The 21,086-nt window shown below is 37.6% G+C and overlaps 1 protein-coding gene across 2 annotated transcripts in view; it reads left to right on the plus strand.

Annotated features, from left to right (window-relative positions):
• abr (ABR activator of RhoGEF and GTPase) overlaps positions 1–21,086 on the plus strand; it is a 453,886-nt gene that overhangs the window by 67,781 nt on the left and 365,019 nt on the right. The window contains exon 1 of one of the 2 annotated variants that reach the window (XM_079816091.1): positions 1,866–2,191. The exons of the other annotated variant lie outside the window; for it this stretch is intronic. Coding sequence (XP_079672217.1) covers positions 2,131–2,191 — 61 coding nt within the window. The 5' untranslated portion in view covers positions 1,866–2,130. Of the gene's footprint in view, positions 1–1,865; positions 2,192–21,086 lie in introns of those variants that run through there. 2 annotated transcript variants of the gene reach the window in all.

Genomic DNA, 21,086 nt, shown 5'->3' on the forward strand with positions numbered 1-21,086 from the left:
TAAGTAATAACCTTGACAAACTATACATCATTTAAAAGATCTAAGACTCAAGCTTCCATTTTTGACCTCTGTTTTATTCTCAAAGACATATAGTGACTGTAATTTGTTACTATGTGTCAGGAGTTATGAATATGAAAACCGCGTCGGTACCTTAGATTGTAATATGAGCTTCAGCTGATGTCATTCATAAAAAAGTCCTCTATGTTCGTCATGAAGTCTCGCGACAACACAACATCCCTCAGGGCTTTTAGTTCAAAAGTGTGCAGATGAGGAGAAATATTGATAGATTATCATACGTCTGTGTCAAATTTCTATACAGAGAAGTGTTATTTCAATCTGTTGTGTTTTCAGTTCATACTGGCAGCCTGAGGGCGCTCCGTGCACATGTAGTCCATATAGCACGCATGAGGAAGATACCATGTGACATTCTCTCTGACATAAACAGCTTCCAGAAATCGTTATAACATGCAGATTGACACGTTTCAAGATAATAAACACACAATCGCGACAATATATGGCTTATCTGTGTTATTTATACCATGTTGGCTTGGCTATTTATAACATTTGACTTGTAATATAAAGTAAGTTTGGAGTAAAAACATGGTTTTAATCTCATTAATTGTTGTGTTTTAATAAATTGGTGTAATAAATCATAAATTATGGTTTAATAAATCATAAATTGTTGTGGCAGATAATACAGATAATATGTTTTAAGTTATCTGGTCTACCTTTATGAAGCAACTCTGCACTGTGCCCAAGCAGAATTTCCCCTTGGGGACAATAAAGTTAACTAAGCAAAAACTCACTTAATTTTGATTTTCCGCCCAGAAATTTGTACTTATCTAGTAAATTAATCTTGATTTAAGAATTTTAAATATTTGGACTTTGGATTTTAAAATATAATAGGCCTTTGTTGATTACATTCCAAATATAATAAACTACAAAAAAATATATATTTCCTTTGCCCTGTTGCTCTCTGTCACAGACTTACCTGAAGCTCATTCATTATGCAGCTCCTCGCATATTGGCTTTGAGAAGAGAAACTGTCTTACAAATTTTAAATCAGTGTATTGTTTTATGTGAATGAGTAGGCTCAATGATTCTCACATCAGTTTAAAGAAAAAAACTCTATGGAAATACAAGATGGAGTCAAAAGTCTTGGGAACAGATATCTATTGTGTGTTTTGAGGCCTTCATTTTAAAACAATTTTTTTTTGTTTTTTCCAAATCCGTGCATAAACATTTTTCTCTCAAAAATACAAGCATGTACATACATGTTGCTCACATATTCTGGTAGCCCAGTTTGTGCTGAATACAGTGTAATTACACTTTTGCCATTAATTTGTTTATATGCAACTGAAAAAAACACAAATGTCAGAGCATGTCAAAACTTCTAAAGGGCCCCAAAAGAGCTCAGACTCCAGAGGGTTAAAGTATATTATTTTGGTCAAATGGGGTTCAGCTGACAAAAAAGTTTGAAAACCCCTGCGTTACACTAATGACAATATACAATGGACGTTTTATGCCCATTACATTTTTACTAAATTCTGCACCTGAGGGTAACCTTAGTTTTTTTTATTTTTATGACTGTTTTAGGTGAAAATCAAAATCACAAAAAGTTGGGGACTGAGTTATATACCAAACTTCAATAATTATGGTTGTGTTTGTTCCAATCAATTACCCTAATTATAAACAATAGTAAAATTGTACTAGCCTTAGCAACCACTACTATTTAGAGATAAGAGTGAATGAAATTACAAAATTGAGGCAGTGGACTGAAGAAAAGGGGATTGAACAAAAGTGAATGAGCGAGCGAGAGAGAGAGAGAGAGAGAGAGAGAGGGGGGAGGAGTGCCTCTCCTTCCCATAGCAACCGTTGGCAGCGAGCAGCTCCAGCCTGTTGTATTACATATGAGGAGCTGTAGTACGAACCGACACACACTGACGTGTGGATCTCTCTTCAGCAACACACAGCGGCTCTGTATCTCAAACTCAGATATGTCCACCTCCCTCCATAATCACTAAGAAGATCAGGCAAGTTGTGGGCGAGTAAACAGAGTGATATAGTAAGGGAAGAGATCAGGGAGCATTCGGAGGAGACGCAGCACTGGAGGAGACGGCAGACGGGGGGATGGAGCACCTGAGCACTCGCGAGCTGCCCAGGCTCTCCTGGATAGACACTCTCTACAGCAGTACGTATATTAGCCTCTTTCCTCTCGTTCCAGAATCTTGCTCCTGTGTTTGTGCGTGTGTGTTGTGCTGATTTTGCCTGTGTTAATAATGTTATATTTTGCTGTATGTTAATGAGGCTCTCAGTTTAGTAACTGTGTTTGTTCTGTGATGCCTGTCAGCCCTTTTTAAACAAATACAATGATACTTGAATATGGTAGTAAAATAGTACCATGGTATGAAAGTACTGTACTTTGGTATTCTTCCCTTCCCTTCCCTTCCCTTCCCTTCCCTTCCCTTCCCTTCCCTTCCCTTCCCTTCCCTTCCCTTCCCTTCCCTTCCCTTCCCTTCCCTTCCCTTCCCTTCCCTTCCCTTCCCTTCCCTTCCCTTCCCTTCCCTTCCCTTCCCTTCCCTTCCCTTCCCTTCCCTTCCCTTCCCTTCCCTTCCCTTCCCTTCCCTTCCCTTCCCTTCCCTTCCCTTCCCTTCCCTTCCCTTCCCTTCCCTTCCCTTCCTTCCCTTCATCTACTCTTTTCCCTCTCTTATTCCTTTCTTTTATTTTCTAGCTTCTCTTTTCCATCTCTCATTCCTGTCTTCCTCACTCTCATCCTTCTTGAGGTACCATTTCAATGCACGTATTAAAAAAAGACCCAAAGTACATGCCGTTCTCATGTATATATAAATGTTGTGTTGACTGTTTAAAGTCAGATGGGCTCTTTATCTCTGGGTGGAAGTCATGTGGGCAGACGCTGTCAGCAGGGGTTTGTGGGTAATACTAGGCTGAGGAGATGCACTTGTTGTGGTTGTTTAGTGTGCCGTTCATTCGCTCTGGCTGTAAGGTTGAGTTACATAAAGGGCTTTCAGAGAACATTAAATGGAGGAAAGACTGGCAGAAATGCGTAGATCACACTGGAGAGAGAGAGAGAGAGAGAGAGAGAGAGAGAGAGAGAGAGAGAGAGAGAGAGAGAGAGAGAAGGGGGGTGGGTGTGGTGGTGGTGGTGGTGGTGGTGGTGGGGGGTGGGCTTGTTTCATTCACGGAGGAGAATCCATTGGACAGTTAAACAGAAAAAGACTAAACATCTACAAACACAGATTTGTGTGTGTTTGTGCTTGAGTGATGGTGTTTGTGGGTCTGTGTGATAATGTTTATAATTGTCAAATCAGGGAAAAGCAGCAATCGCCCCACAAAATGTTATTAGTTTCCTCATCCTCCCTATATATACCCTCACATGTTGTGTGTGTGGTTTGGGGATGTCAGTAAGCAAGGAAGCAGGAAGCAAAAATAATGTTGTTTTACTAACCATGGATGTTTATTTATTTGCTTGCTTGTTATATAAGATTAGGTATCTGAATGTTTTGAAAACCATAGTAGAGGTAAAACACTGTTTATTGTAATTATACTGATAGATTATTACAAATATTGACATACATTTTTTTCTTATTTTTTATCTTTATCACTTTATATAAATAATTTATTGCTAAATATTTATTTAGCACAACAATTTGTGCTAAATAGTTTTTTGATTGTAAATTTTATGTACTCTGTACTTTTGCTTTTTGTTTGATTTCTTGTTTAATTTAGTTTGATTTAATACTATTGTTATTCCTCTTGTGAATATAAAACAAAACAAGTTCTATTTATTCCATTTGTATGTTTGTTATTTTACTCTATTTGATTTATTTTTCTCTACTTTGGTAAAACAAATTCATTTTTCTGGTCATGCTTTAAGCACACTTCAATGAATTCAAATAGAGCGAGAAAAGGAGAACAAAAGAGCAAGAGAGCAGTGAGACATTTCAGCCTCAGATATCTAGATATTTTCAGTTCTAAATTACCTCACAAGGGTAAAACATCATTCAGCTTTTGTCTGGTTTTGTTGCCCTTATAAGTGAAGAGACCTTTAAAAACCCAAACCCAAATCAAAGCCCTCCTCTCTCTCTCTGTCAATCATGAGGTCTTTAACAAATTATCCAACAACTCATTAACATAAAGTAACAAGCTTCATTAACCACTTCTGTAACAATAACTGTAACTGTTTTTGGGTTAGCTTTGATAGATACTGTTGTTTTTATTGTTTCTTGAACCTTTTTTGTTCAGTGGTGAAGGTATGGCCTTGTTAAAAAAAAGTACAGCCATTTAATAATTTATGGGTATTATTAAACATTAAAAGGATTTCTTGCTTAATAAAATATGGACGTTTCAAATGGCGTGATCTTTCCATAGAGGATAATATCAATATTAGTAAGAGCACATTAACAGCAGTATATATTGTATTTGATGTTTTCATAACATGCCAATGGAGGATTCAAATTGCCAGCATTTTTTGTCTTACGAAAACATACAAATAAATCATTATATTTATGTATCGCTTCATCAATTTGTTTATCTATTCATTTGAATTTGAATTAAAGTCTCTTAATGGATTCGTTCTAGTTATTAAAGCCATTTTTTCAGTTCATGGATCTTCCACCTCCTCACAGCTTTTTCTCCAGTTGCCTCGCTGATATCATCTCCTGCCTCCTCTACTGCTCTGTTGTCATGGTTTCCTCTTTTCAGAGTGTTTGAGAGGCAGTAAACTTAGTCAGACATTGATGTGAAGTGTGTTCAGATCCAGCAGCTGTGGTCAAACTCTCTTTGTTAGATTGAATCCGGCTGGTAGAACATGCATCTCGTGGGATTATTCTCCCTCACTGAGATGATCACTCCTCCTGTCACTTCCTGTATATAAATCCTGTTCTGTGTCAGATTCAACACGCACACATTCTCAATTTGAATTTGAAAATAGTATTTATTTTTTATAATGTTGCATTGTGGTTGTTTGGGAGTTGCTAGGTTGTTGATTACTGGCAGAAAAGAGCCCCTACTTAAAGGGATAGTCCATCAAAAAATATAAATTCTGAAGCATTTACTCACCCTCATGTCATTCAAAAACCTGTGACTTACTTTCTTCTGTAGAACATAAAAGAAGATATTTTGAAGAATGTTGATAAGTAAACGGTTTCGTTTCCCATTGACTTCCATTTTATGGACAAAAAATACAATGGAAGTCAGTGGGAACCAAAACTGTTTGATTATCAAAATTAGAGGTCAACCGATAGTGGATTTTACCGATAACTACACTCTAAAAAATAATTCGGTGGCTTAGTAAATATCACAGTAATAATTAACTTTATTAACTTAATACAATTTCTAAATATAATTTACTTGATGTTTTGGTTTGAACATACCAAAATAATTGACTGTAAATTTGAGACAAAATTAACTGTTGGATTTTTAGTTATATTTAATTTTTTTTTACTAAAAGAGTGTTCACACTTTAGTGTTCTAATAACCAATTATTTATTTCAAATATACTTAATATATTTGTGAAATTTCTATCAAAATATTGGAGAAAGGATAATTAAATCGATCTGTTTGAAGAACCACAAATATTACTTAATTCAAATCAAGATTATTAATATTTAACACACACTGAAGAAATTTAGTACATTTACTTGATTAAAACAATGCACCCCTCCCCCGCCCCTTGACGTGACTTCAGCTCGACGGTTGAGTGAGCTGCTGTTTGAATTCTCTTCAGTCTCCAGAGCAGTTCTTTCTTCTCAGCGTCGCAGAATTGGAACATTTCCTCTGTGAAATTCAGGTTTGTGTGTTTTATTTTATCTATAAATTCATTACTGAGCTTAAAATATTTTTATTTAATGCAAAACAACATACAGGGACGCAATATGAGTAAACGAGTGCTGCATCTGTCTTTGAAGCCCATGGTGCTACTGCCTTGCTCAAAACACACAACTTTATTCCTTAAGATAATGAATATTATTAATTTGGATGATAAAATGTTCTTAAAACTGTGCACTGTTTGTTTATTGGCAGGTAATGGAGTCAGGCGCGTTGCAGCATCTTTCGGCTATGAGTGAAATGTAGGACGGTGGTCTGAAGTTCAAAGTCCACCCGCAGAGCGCCAGTCCATCTCAGGCTCGAGAAACAGCACTGATACGGTGGAAATTGCATAACAGACAGGTTGATTACACTTGAATTACTTTTAAATGTTTCATTTTTACTTCTAAAATGTTTGTTACATGAGTTTAAATGTTGTAAATATGTTGTTAAATATTGTATAGATGTCAAAACTGTAATATATACTGTATTGCTTTACTCATCGACAATAAAGGCCAATGTCAAATATAAGTGTGGTCTGGAGTATTTTACAAAGGTTTAGAGGAAATTAAAGTTAATATTAAAGTTATACTATAAGAGTTAATATTACTCATAAATATTGTTTTTTTAAATGTTTCCCCCCCATTTTTTCTACTCAATTTTATTTGGAAATATACCAAATGTAGTTACACAGATCTACTTAATTTTTTTACTTGCATTTGCTCAGCTCATACGGTGTATGTAATTGATTTCACTGCTTTAAAATTTACTCAATTTTTTTTAAATGTTTCACCAAAAGAATTGAGTAAATCATAGTAAACGTTTTAGAGTGTAGGTTGGACAGCACTGGCCAATAACAGATTAATCAACCAATAGTTAAAAAAAAAAATGAATGAAAACAACCATAACACTAAACATCCCAAGTAAAAATAGTGCTGAACATTATAAAAAACAACAACAACAACAACAACAACAAAAACAGTACTGAACTATGAAAATGTACGGTACTTTTAAAATTAAATATAAATATGAATCTCTGTATGAAGCATACAGACTATATTAAAGCCACAGAAACATTCTGAATATGTTTATATGTTTCTGTAGGCTACAATTTGCTTTCTCACGTCACTAACTTTAAATATGTAACTATGCTGGCTAACGAATGCATAAAAGTGACCAGTTGGATATATGTTTATTGCAAATAGATGGTAACAGTCATGACATTAAAATACACACAAGTCTGATCTAAATGTTTAGTCACATTGTTTAAACTGCTTGAAGTACTAATGTTAGCGTCCTCTCAGCCTTGTTGGCAAACATACTGCTGTTCTGCACTAATGCAGCATCAGGTCAACACTATACAAGAAACATCTCATGGATGCTCCGGGACGCATCCTCAGTGATGTGTCCTGGGATCATTGGGTGTTTCGGGTCTCGCAACATCATACACCCTCGCCCAGGCGACCCAGCCGGGGTTGATCAAGCCTCGACTTGTGTCCCAATAGCAGTCCATGGATCAGCCCTCTTAATCCAAAGCCACCTTGTGGCCTTCTCTGCGGCTTCGCTCGCGGATTGAAATGGCCCTCTTCTTGGCCGCCCCATAATGCCCAAACGACAGAGGACTTTGCACAGTGAACGTCTCGCAAAGCCTCTACAGCCGACTTCTATAGGCTCATAGAAGGTTTTCCAGCCTCTCTCCCTGCACCCCTCCACCAGTTCCTGGTACTTAGCGCGTTTCCTCTCATTTGCTTCCTCAATACGCTCTTCCCAGGGCACTGCAAGTTCCAGCATGATCAGATGTTTTGAAACCTCAGAGGTAACTATCATGTCTGGGTGGAGATTTGTTGTTGCAATGTGCTGAGGGAACCTTAGCTGTTTTCCCAGGTCGACCTGCAACTGCCAGTCCGAGGCTTTGTGGAGAAGACCTGTTGTTAATTGTGGTCGTCCCTGGGGTTTCTCTCCAGCTTTGATGAAGGCGACTGCCTTCTTTGGTGCATGATGGTGTTTGCTGGTGCTGATGGCTGAGGCTAAGCTCTCAGCAATTGCCTGAAGCACCTGGTCATGGCGCCAACGATAGGGACCATCAGCCAGAGCCTTTGGGCAGCTGCCCAACAAATTAATTAATTTATAAAGATATGAAAACATGTACTGTATACATACCATTTTATTGTCTGTTTTAAATCCGCATCTGTCTCACGTGTAACAAACTCCACGAGGCATATAATAACAACAGACCCTTCTCTGCCACTCTAGCAGTGGGCACAAAAAAAAACTATTGAGATTGTTGTCGATAACCGATTGCAGCAATCGATATCGGTGACGATTAATAAGCAAAACCAATCAATCGTTCGACCTTTAATTAAAATTCTTCAAAAATATCTTTTGTGTTCAGCAGAAGAAAAAAATTGCATATAGGTTCAGACCCCTAAATTTTAGAGCACCTCTTGTCAAAAAAACATACTTTTAGGTATCATTCAGGCCCATAGAATAATCTGAGTGAGATGCACTATATAGCCATCTTTATCATCCTTTAGGTTATTTTCATATTGTTTGCTTTGTTCCGAAACATGGGCTAACAATGTTGCAATTTCTTCTTGGTTCAGCAACATTTCTAAATGGGCCTAAAGTTGCTAATACAAGTTGCGTTTTGAGTAAACTGTCATCTCATTGGTCAGAGTGCACCCCTTTATGTTCCGAGATTCCACGACTCATATCAGTCATCCGTCAGGATGTGTAAACAACAGCTTTGTGGGCTTATTGTGGCTTTCTTTGGAACTGTTGTCATATTACTTTATCATTTTGAGCATGAATCAAGCTTTTGTTGGTATTTTATGTGTTTTGGACAGTTGTTCTGAAATTTGTTAGTCCGGCCAAATTTAAATTAGGTGTTTTACTTTGTCTTTAATGATTTGTTTCAGACAGAGGCTTAAAAATATATTGAGCCCAGCTACACTCATGACTGTGCATTAGCATCAGGCAAGCTATGAGAGAAAAGGAGAGAGAAAGAGAGGGGACACACTACTGCAGGAGGAATATCAGTACATTGGCATTTATGGACATTTTCTTAGCAAACAAGCTAGTCAAGAGTACACATGCAGTACTAAAGCTGGATGTCAGGTGTTTGACGAGCACTAGAGTCTGTAATCCTCCAGACTGGAGAGGCTCTTGACAGAAATTTGAAAGGTGTGCAGGGGTCAAGGGTCTAAAAAAAGTCTATTTAAGCCAACGTTTTTTAGGCTTCATGTGAGGCAGATTATAAAATATTTATTTACAGATACATATATAAAATATAGCAGTGTAAAGTGGATTGTTGCTGTTATGCTCACTCATAATTCAGAAGAACAAGCCACACCATTTCCATTCGTATGGTCTAAAAACAAAAAATTTTAAGAGAGGCATTCATGTATGATGTTTAAGATCAGTTGCTATGGTGTGACACTCTTGCTGCCCTGATGAGGTCTTCAGTTAAGCTCCTGAGTTAAATAAGTTAGCTATAAAACACTCCAAAAATGTAGTACAGGGGTACACAGCAAAGACTTAAAGGCCCCAATATATATTCTCAATGTGAAGTTCTTTTTCATTCTTTGTTCAGGGGTAGGGCTGGGTGATATGGCCAAAATATCACAGTAACATTTTTTATATCAGCCAATATAGATAATCATCACGATAAATGTAAAATCTTTATTTATTTCAAGTTTAAAGGCAGATTTTTGCTCCTGAGTGCAAGTGAATTGTGGTTTTATCACATGTGGTTTATTTGAACATGGCAAATACTTTAATTTCTTTATTTAACCAGATTAAAACCTCATATGTTTTGGCATTGTGTGTACACAACCACCCTATTATTATAAAAATCCACCCAAGGCTTTTAAAAAAAAAAAATCCCCATTAATGATAAGCACTGTCACAAGCAGAACAAGCCGTTCACAGATTCAGAAAGTGACATCACTTTGCACAGGCCCCTCCCACGACAGTTGACGGACACTGCCGTTTCAGCATAGACCCGTCCTGACTCCTGAGTGAGCTGTACACAGTCCGCCATTGTTTTGATGCCGGAGCAGATTTAGGTTCGTTTTATGTCTGCGCAAATCATTTCACTCCAGACTGCTTTGTGAACAAGGGGAAATGCAAGGCAGGCTTTGCTAAAAAGTTGTTACTCAAGGATGGATTAGTACCAACTGTTTGTGATCTAGTTTATAGTCTCTGGAGCAATACTGGTCACGGCAGTAAAGAAAGGGAGAGCGTGCACTTTCCTATAGTTCATCAGAGTGGTTTTAAGGAAGTTTACCAGTTTATTAAGCACCCCTGAAAAGGTCTGTATATATTTGTTTACTGTTAGTTGTAACTAGTGTTTTTGTGTAATTAGCTGTGTATGCTAATGATAATGCAAGGGAGAGAGAGTGTTTATGGACAAGACTTGTAACTTACTGTGTTTTATTCAGCTCTTACATTGATTTTGTGGAGTAAAACGGTTGCTTCATCTTTTGTGTGAAGTACAATAAAATTCATAAAACTCATCTGTAAATGTTTGGCCATCATTCAGATGGGGTCCTCTACAACAGGCTTGTACTAATGGATAAAAGCAAGATGACAAATAAGTTATAACTGTAATTGAACAAAACTATACCTGTTCTATCTCCATGCAGCATTTATTCTCTGGCTCTGTAGGCATTATTGTCAGACTCTGGTTCGAACTGAACAATGCTTCTGACAGTTTCTGTTCTGACACTTCTTTCCGTGAGGTGAGATTGTCCTGACACCGGAGCACGAGCTCTTGAAGCTCCACCCTCTTCTTGAAAGGGAGCCGGAGGCAACAGGTCATTTGCATTTAAACAGACACACACAAACTGCACGTTTTTGCTAACCCCCAAAAAGTGGCCATTTTAACATGCTGTGAAAAATGATCTACATCTGTAGTGTAACATCTGTAAAAATTATAACATCCTAATTTTATAGGGTAAAATTTGGTCTTCCATAGTATTTGGATCATGAACTGGAAGTGCAAACAGTGTAAACGTTTAGCTCTGTTTAGTTCCACTTTTGTCGAGCTTGCCATTTAATATTTCTCTTACACAACAGCGCTTATCAGTTAGGCAAATCAGCTTTAAAGCAAGCAGCTTTACAGTAATAAACATGAAAAAACAGTGGCAGTTTAACTTTTTAAATTAGAATTACAACTTCAGTTCCTGCTATAAATGTCTGCCCACGACGGACAGAACAAAATAAATGAACCGGAGAGATTCCCATGTCAAAGAAAGCAGGGCCTCAGATCTACCTGTTATTCATCACCACAGACCAATGGTAGTTTGAAGGTGTTTACCAGAAGGAGCGAACTTTCACATAAAGTTCACTTTGGCAAGCTGAAATTTACTCCAAAAAGTTCGTTCTTTGATTTGGTTTGATTTGTGCGGTAGTATCTCTGAATAGTGACTACACATTTTCTAAATTAGCTTCCATATCGCTTGAGAAGACTTGGAATGTAGCACACAAATTGTATGGACCACTTTAATGAAACTTTAACCTCCCGAACCTGTTTAATTCATTATTCATAAACAATGAATGTTTTGGCCCTGTGAGAGTGAGAGTGAGAGTGAGAGTGAGAGTGAGAGAGTGAGAGAGTGAGAGAGAGAACCATTACAGCAATCTCAGAGCTGTTCAGAGGTTAGTGGAAACAGTTGCTCTTACATAATGTTGCACTGATTTGATAGTGGTGTAGTCTCAATGGGTTAGTGAGTGCAACAGATCCAGTACCTGTTTGGTTTCTGGAAACGCATAAATCCATAGAAATCTGTGTTGATATCAGTCACCCTAAAAAAATAATAATAATTCTATGCACAAAATTTGTTGACACTTTATATCATTGCCACAATTAGGGCTGCACAATATTGAAGAAAATGCTATATGCAATTAACTTGTTAAATAATGTGAAATGAGATATGGAATATAGGAATGGTTTAAGTGTCTAAAATCTTGAATTATATAAATTGTATCTAATTATAATTTTATAATTAATCTGTATCTATTATTTATCTAATTATATCTAAATTTGAGTATGCTTAAAAAAGTGGGAAATTATATTTCTATCCACAACATTTATCGTGTGTGGCGAGGTGGACGAGCGAGAGACATGGGAGGAGTGAGCGAGATCGGTGTGCGTGATTGAGAATGAACGTCACCTGCGAGGCACACCGGTCTCGAGTCCTCTCATGAGGGAGCACGGAGGCATATAAGGACGAGCGGCTCCAGTGAAGGACGAGACAGGACCAGGACTGGGTTTTAAGTTGTGTTTTATTTATGTTTTGTTTATGTATGTGCGCGGTAGTCGTCCGTGAGGGGCTGCCGCTTTTACTTTCATTTTGTTTGTATTATTTGATTAAAGTTTGTTGTATTGCTCGCCGGTTCCCGCCTCCTTCTTCCCACACGAACAAACTACGTTACATCGTGATATCACCCTGTCCAATAACCTGAACTTGTTTCATGAACACATGCAAAATAACACATAAATTCCAATATTATCTCTCTCCTTCCAGTTCTATTCAAAGCTGAGAACAATAAATCCCTGCCCAGTTTATGATATTTTAAATGTACATCAGTGAAAGCTATTCATGTAGTCCCAATGGATTAATTAAAACTATTTAAAAAAATATAAATGGAAGTTAAAACATTTTTGACTGAAAAGACACAAAGTTGATTGTTTGTGCAGTTCTGAGATTAATATGACATTTTAGGGATTATATTTATATGCATTATTAGATCTCTGAGGTCACTCTGCCCTGACTCAGACACTCTGCCTTTTGGTTCTTTGTCCGCCAAGGAGCTTGTGTGTGCATGTGTGTATTGTGTTTTGTCATGGCTGAAGACATGCCCTGCCCTTCCCGGCTGGTAACTGGGGACCTCTTAACTCTGCCCTCAGATTGTTAACCAATCAGGGCTCAGCATCACAGACCACACACCACACGGCTTAGCCAATGGGACCAGCCTTGGTCTGTTTTTACTCCACCGGGGAGTCGAGGCATGAAGCATTCAGGCCAGTCAAGAGGAGAAAGGAGGGATGGAGGGGTGGGGAGGATCTGAGAGTAGAAATGTGGAGTGCTCTCAACGCTGGGGTTCTCCTCTCTCTTTTACCTCCCATTCCCAATCATTCATGTTTTATAGTATTATGTAAGCTCTCTGTTGACTGTTATCACCTTACACTGTGAAGGCATTTTTTATGATCTCTCAAGTCTAAGTGGCATACCTAAAAAAAAGGTATCATCAAATACATCTCATTTGTTAGAAAACCTGAAGAAAATATAGATTTTGATCATGTTTGGAGGTTCTTACATTACAACACTGCTGAGAAAACCCCAGAAAAAGTGATGAAACAACCCTCTACACACACCTTGGGCAATATAATCGGCTAGTACATTGGCTAGTACATTTTTGAGTTTACTCGCCAGACTGATATACTATTTTATTTATATTAGTGCTGTCAAATCGATTAATCGCGATTAACCGCATCCAAAATAAAAGTTTCTGTTTACATAATATTTGTGTGTGTACTGTGTATAATTATGTGTATATAAATACGCACACATGCATGTATACATTTAAAAAAAGTTTTTTATATATACAATTTCTATATATCTAATATAAATATATATACAGCATATACATGCAAATATTTCTTAAATATATACATTAATGTGTGTGCATTTATATATAAATAAATATATATATACATAATAATTATACATAGAACACACACGCGTATGAATGCATATTGGTCCTTTTAACTGAACTTAGGACTGGTGGTGGTGCTTAAAGGGGTGATGAATTGAGAAATTAACTTTCCCTTGAGCTTTTGATATATAAAAGGTCATGGTAATATAAGAATATCCTGTACATTTCAGAGCTGAAAACTTCCTTGTTAGTAAAAAAAAAAAGCTTTTATTGACACCAGGCCCAGCAAACGAGAGATCTCAGAATGTGCCAGGCTATAACGTTAGAGTGTAGTTAAGCACAGCCTCAACAGAAGAAGAACAACACCTGATTCTGTAGCCCTGCCCACAGACTCGTGCCACTAACATGACATTGGCCTACAGAGAGAGCTAAACTGCATCGAATTTCTAAACAAACCACATAAGCTTCATTCAGATTCCAATATTATGAATGCATGGATGAACTTTATTTTTAATGAATATCCAGCTCACGTGGGGAAGACATTGCATTTGTTCCTTCATTTCTGATCACGGATTTGTTTGTAAAGAAGAGACTGGATTTGCAGAAAGGATGAGATTACATGAATGAATGAAGCAACACACTAATGTGAGTAAAACATGTTTTTTATACGTGATATTATTGCATTGTTACAGATAGTTTGATATAGATCTATTTATTGTGTACGTGTCTAACATACCTTAGCATGCGGTCAAAGGCTGGAGAATCCTTTATTTGTGGTTCTTGATGCGCGTTGTTCACTCTCTTGACTTGATATTTGAAGGAAAAATACAATCGCGGAAGTTTTGATCATGCAGTCTGCAACGTACTGGCGCTCATGTCTGTGTGTGCGTGTGACTCCGATTTTGAAAACCCGTACCCGCAGTGCTTAAATCCGCATCCGACCCGTTTTCCGACAACAGCACTAAATAAAATCCGCACCCGACCCGACCCGCTTAAAATAGAACCGACACCCGACCCGCACCCGCAATAAAATCAGTTTAGCATATCACATTATAAACACACTTACAAAAATGTTTATTGCCAGCATACAGAAGTTATTACACGACCATTAACACAAGGACAACTTCTGCCGGGAGCTTAACGTGGCTTAATGTACTGTTATTAAGAGACCAAACTCAGTAAACATAATACTAATAATGTATACTATGTACAAAAAAATCAGATGAGCCCAGAATATGAACGCAACGCGTATAATTACACGTTAAAAGTTTTCCTACCATAGAAAACCATTATAAAAAACACTTAACGTGGCTAAATGTAGACAGTGTTATTAAGAGACCAAACTCAGGAAACTGTTCGATAGAACTGCTTATGCTTGGTTTGTTACCACAGTTATCTGCGTGCTTCCTCAGCGATGAAGTTCCACATTTGCGGCTATCTTTTCTTAAACTCCTCATGATCCATCTTGACGACTGCAGTACAGGCAGATCGCGCGCGGTTGTGATTCTTCTGTGAGGGCACGCACGCGCCGCGCGGCCACAGATAAACTGATATGGATTTGAAATTATTTTATCAACTTGGAATACAGGCAAGGCATATTTTTGTATATGCATATTTTTAGGAACACATCTACAATATACATGCATATATTGTTTATATATAGGCCTATATTCGTTACATGTGACTGTTTAAAACTGGTGTTTAGACCCGTGTTTCTCCCTTGTCCGACCCGATCCGCATCCGTATCCGACACAGAAGGATGTTTTTCACCCGTTTCAACAATATTCGCGGGTCACCCGGCACCCGTGCAGGACTCTGGTGTGTGATGCACGGTTCACACTTATCCACCGATTGGGCAGGCCAAGTAATAAAAAAATAACATTCCAATCAATCGTGGGTGGATGAGAGATAAATCATTGTGTTTGTTTGATAAAGACGTTTTGCGAGCCCTGTGGGACGAATTATTCCGGTTGTCGTTTTCCCACATGCTTCAAAACAATCCCTCACGGTGGTGTACTCGCGGGGAGCCGAAGCTCATTAAATATGCAAATCTGATCAAATCCTAGCCGTGGGCGTTTACTTCCAAATTTTCAGTGCGGCACGCCCATAAAATCAGCGACTAGGAGAAAGCCTCAAAACCAGGGTAGAAAATAGCCTATTACTTATTCATGATGTTTTTGTATGTAAAAACCACGCAAACGTCATAAGTTGACCTTAGACAACAGTATATATTTTTTTTAAAAGTCAGTTCATGACACCTTTAAGATATTGTTGGTCATTCAGTGTTTCTGTAAAGAAAATGATAATAGTAATTGATCATATTAATTATAAGATACAACTACTAATTCTACTATTAATAACAATATACAACGCACTAAAGACTGATGAGCTGCTGGGTTCTTGAATATTAATCACGTTGTCAGCGTTGCTCAAACTGATTTGCTTAGAACAGTTCAAAACAGTGAAGGTAATAGATGAGCACCAGCCAATGAGATTGCCGTTTGTGCATTAGTACCGGCCAAACCTTCTGCATGTTCTTAAAAGCTGAATAATTCCAAATGAACTCCGTTATTTTGACAGGAAAATACAACAGAGAATAACGTTTACATGTAGCGCGTTGATTCTGGGTGGTATGTAAGACTCTCTCTTTGCGTGTGTGTGTGTGTGAGAGAGAGAGAGAGAGAGAGAGAGAAACACGGCGCTCCGTTGAGCTGAAGTGATATAGACAGATCGCATGACGGAGAGCGAAACTGTTTCTCTGAGTGTTCAGCGAGTGAAAATATATCTATGCTAAACTTATTCTTAGCCTCATAGACATGCACTGGCGAGTTTAAATCTAAGCATTTAGTAGCCAATGGCTAGTGCTAGATTTTATTTAGTCACCCAGAGTGAAGATTTACTCGCATATGCGAGTGATTTACTCGCATTGTAGGGGGTTGTGCAATTTATTGATTTATTTTGCTATTATTCATGCTTAACATAATGACTATTAGAAAGTAGTGTTGTCACAATACTGGAATTTCTAAATTCGATATAATACCTTGAAAAATATTGATTTGATAACATTTTCGATATCACGAGGAAAACTGACATATATATATATATAATTTTTTTAAATTATTATCTCACAATTTTTTTGTACTTTTGTTGCAGTATTTTACACACAGCACAGCAAACTTTGTTTAATTAATTAAAATGTTAGTACATGGTAGTTAAGGCCACCTAATATAAATTTGGTCCGTACAAATAAACAAATTGCAAACAATAGCACAAATAAATGCAATACAATTAGGCCTGTCGCGATAGTCAATAAATCAATTAATCGCACAATAAAAAAAATGAGCTCGATAATTTTCCCGGCTGCGATAATTTCCACTTGCATGCTTGTTTGTTTTCTTCGTCTCTCTCTCTATCTCTCTCCATCTCTTCCGCTGACTCCGCGCGTGCCTCGTCCGTTTGGGGAGGTGTTTATACTCGACGCGCAGACTGGGTGCCAGCGTGATGAGACGTCATGCTCGGCCAGATTCACCTGGAACTCGTGCTTCTTCGGTTGCGGAGTCGCACGCAAAGTTACAAAATTTGACGCGCACACCGCCAAGCGAAATGGGGTCTTGTGCACTCAACACGCACTACTGCCCGCTCCGCAATGACGCCATTTTTGCCGCACGCACCCTCGAGCTCGTGCGGACGCGTTGAGTTTAAACAAGGCTCTACACTGAAGTTGGCAGTTTGATAAATGCAAGTTAATTCTTCAGCTTAATCTTTGTGTGCTAAAAAGGCACATAAGTTCCTGTAGAGATAGCAATACATATTCTCATTTTTTTGCCAAATAAATGAAAAGCATGTCATCAATGTCTTCTCTCTTGCTGTATCAAAATCTCTAGGGCTGTAATCAACCAAAGAAAATCTTGGTCGACTGAAGTCCTGACATTTTCGACTAAAAATCGACTAAAATGACGTTAGGAAAAAAAAACGTTAAATTAATTAGCTGCGCACTGTGTGCAGTACTTGGTAGCCTTGTTGTCTGCCTAAATGAGTTATAAATAAACATAAAAAACTAGAAGGCTATTTGCAGTATATTAAATAGCTTTTGACCTGATTATTTTGCACTGAAATGAGTCAGACACGAGTCTGACGGCTCTGACAGCGTTGCATCGCATGCACCTGCTCAATATCATAGCCTATGACTTCCGAGAATATAGTACTATATGTTGTCAACTAGATATATCATCTCAAGAACTTTTGAGGAATATGCAACATAATTTAGATAATTGTTTTTGTCATATGTATTATAATAACTGACAGACAGTATCAGCCGCTCTGTGACGTTCAACCATAGACCGTAAAAAAACATCTGGAGCTGAGCTCAGCTTCGCGGCTGAGACACGAATAGACTATTAACTTAAAGCTTTTACTCTTAAACACAAAAGGCACGTCCACTTTAATAAAAAAGGAATATTTATTAAACAAGCCAGATCAAGAGCAGAAAAAACGCTCTCACAATTAAATAAATAATATACAAGAAAAATAGCCTTCTTCAATCTGTCTCTCTTCTCCAGTGGGTTGGGCTACTCCAAAAGAAGTGGAAACAATGGGGGTGTTCTGAAGACAGTCTGTTACCTGTGAAACAGGGGTGCTCTGAAAACACCCCCATTAGCAATTAGTGCTTTCCACCTGATGAAATGAACGCGGCGCGGCAAAACTGATGAAATGAACGCGGCAAAACTGACAGTACAGATCAACTTAGCGCGGTGTTGTGACGCTTCCCCTCATGTGTATGTTGATGGGCGTTCCTCAAGTTTACCGCTATGGGCGTGCGTTTGAGCCAGCGGGGAATGAAACACAAAGGACCAGCGAGAGACTTCTCTTCGCCAGTTGGTTGGGCTAATCCAAAAGAAGTGAAAACAATGGGGGTGTTCTGAAGACAGTCTGTTACCTGTGAAACAGGGGTGCTCTGAAAACACCCCCATTAGCAATTAGTGCTTTCCACCTGATGAAATGAACGCGGCAAAACTGATGAAATGAACGCGGCAAAAAATCGACCAATCAGAATTTTGGTCGAGCCAGAACGTATCAACTAATAATCGACTAATCGACTGGGAGATTACAGCCCTAAAAATCTCACCTAGCTTTCCTCAAAGATGGTCCCAATAATGTGCTTAAAGTCAAGTCAAATTTAGATTGTGCATGATTACATGATATTACATGATAACCTAACCATATAGATCCTAAATTGTGGATAATTAAGCTATATATCATATGCTGAAGTAAATTTCTGGAGTGTTAACTATTAAAAGAAAAAACAACAACAAGAACCGAACAGAACCGAAAACCGTGAGCCTAAAACCGTGATACGAACCGTGGGTTTTGTGAACCATGCCACCCCTAATATGCACCTAAAACACAATCATCCACTGCAGTTTTCATCCATTTTATTTATTGTTTTTGGTATTTATTCAAGTTCATTTTTTGTTAACAGACTGAGAGTCCATTGCTTTTTTTTTGTTTTGGTTGTTTTGTTCATTTATTGTGGATATTTAAAATGTTTTCCATTTTCAGTGTTAAATAGTCTTTAGAAATAAAAGTTTATTTATCTTTGAAAAGGTGTACCTGCATTATTATGCCATTATCATTATTTTAGATGAAAATGGTCTCAGAACGACAATATTATCGTTTATCGCAAAAATTTCTTGGCCAATTTATCATCCAGCAAAATTTGTTCTCGTGACAGGCCTAAATACAATAAAGAGACAAATTAAATAAACATTGCTTTTCACAGTTTTTTAAGTTTTTCAGGTTGGTCTAAAAGAAATTAAAGTAGTCAAGTCTTCACTGTAAAAATTAAATACAGATTAATGCAGCAAGTGTTTTTTTTTGTCTTATGTTTTTTTTATTAAAATGACAGACAGCAGCAAGTATATTAGTGCTAGTTGCAGTGCGTTTCAGTATTTGGTTTTGTTGTGCGTATTTTTGCAGCACATGTGTTGTCAAACTGATGAAGATGTTTTCCTAATTTGCTGGTATTTTTTCTATTTGCATGTGTGTTCTTCAGTTGCAGCACTTTGTGCTATTTGCTGTGGGTTTCTGTATTTAGTTGCGTTGTGCAGCGCGTTTCTGTATTTGGCTGCGTTGTGCAGTGTGTTTCTGTATTTAGTTGAGTTGTGCAGCGCGTTTCTGTATTTGGTTGCGTTGTGCAGCGTGTTTCTGTATTTAGTTGCGTTGTGTAGCACGTTTCTGTATTTGGTGGCGTTGTGCAGTTTGTTTCTGTATTTGGTTGTGTTGCGTTGCTACCTAATTTACTGGTGTTTTTTTCTATTTGCATGTGTTTTCTACAGTTGCAGTGCGTTGAGCTCTCTTGGCTGTATTTGGTTGCGTTGTGCAGCGTGTTTCTGTATTTGGTTGCGTTGTGCAGCGTGTTTCTGTATTTAGTTGCGTTGCGTAGCACGTTTCTGTATTTGGTGGTGTTGTGCAGTTTTTTTTTGAACAATGTGTTTATTGTTTTTAATTATACAGGACAGGTAACAGGGAAACACTTTTCCAAATTGTCACAGTTTTTTCCCACCCCAATAGAACACATCACTAATTCCTCCCATATAGAAATATACACAAATCTCAAACAAGAAACAATCTAAATGTAAAACAAATATCACAAGGTACCCAAAAACCAAAATACATTACTGTACTTTACACATTAGTTACTTTTTCTTGCAAAACGACACAGAAACTAACAAACACTCATACAAAGTTACATCTCCTGTAATAAATGACCAATATTGTGGTGTTTAATGTAGTAGTCAAATGGCTTCCATATTTCTTCATATACATCCATTTTGTTCTTAATAAAATATGTCATTTTTTCCATGGCCATACATTGCATCATGGCATTAATCCACGTTCCAATAACTGGCGGGTCAGGCCTTTTCCAGCTTAGAGCTATCATTCTTTTAGCTTGTAATATAGCATAATCTATAAATTTACTCTGTTGAGGACTAAGTTTAAGGTTCTTTGGATATAAATGAAACAGGATCATTTTTGCATCTAGAGGAATATTCAAGGATAAAATTATCTTTGTAATATTAATCACTTCCACCCAAAAGTCTTTAATAATACTGCATTCCCAAACACAGTGCACAAATGTTCCTTGATCCTCTCTGCATTTAAAGCATGTATCAGGAATATTTTTATTAAACTTATTTAGTTTGACAGGAGTTATGTAAGTCTGCATCAACCAGTTATATTGGAGTAGTTTTAGGCTAACGCTACCTAACTGTTTCTGCGAATTTTTACAGACTTGTCTCCATTCGTCCTCAGATATATCCTCCTTCAATCCTACCTTCCATAATTCAAGTTTTGGGGTTGATGATTCAGTAGACCCTGATGACAACCAGTTATAAAAAACTGATATTAATCCTTTATTATTGCAATTTTTAGTAATTAATTCCTCCAGAGAAGAAAGTACTGGCAATTTTAATGAGTGATTCTGCATAGAAAGAACAAAACTCCTTATCTGTAAGTATTTAAAGAAATGCTTTCTTGGAATTTTATACTTAGTCGATAATTGCCCGAATGACATCAGCGTTCCCTCCTCAAAGAGATCA

Source organism: Gobio gobio (assembly GCF_949357685.1).
Source record: "Gobio gobio genome assembly, chromosome: 4".
Classification (NCBI taxonomy): domain Eukaryota; kingdom Metazoa; phylum Chordata; class Actinopteri; order Cypriniformes; family Gobionidae; genus Gobio; species Gobio gobio.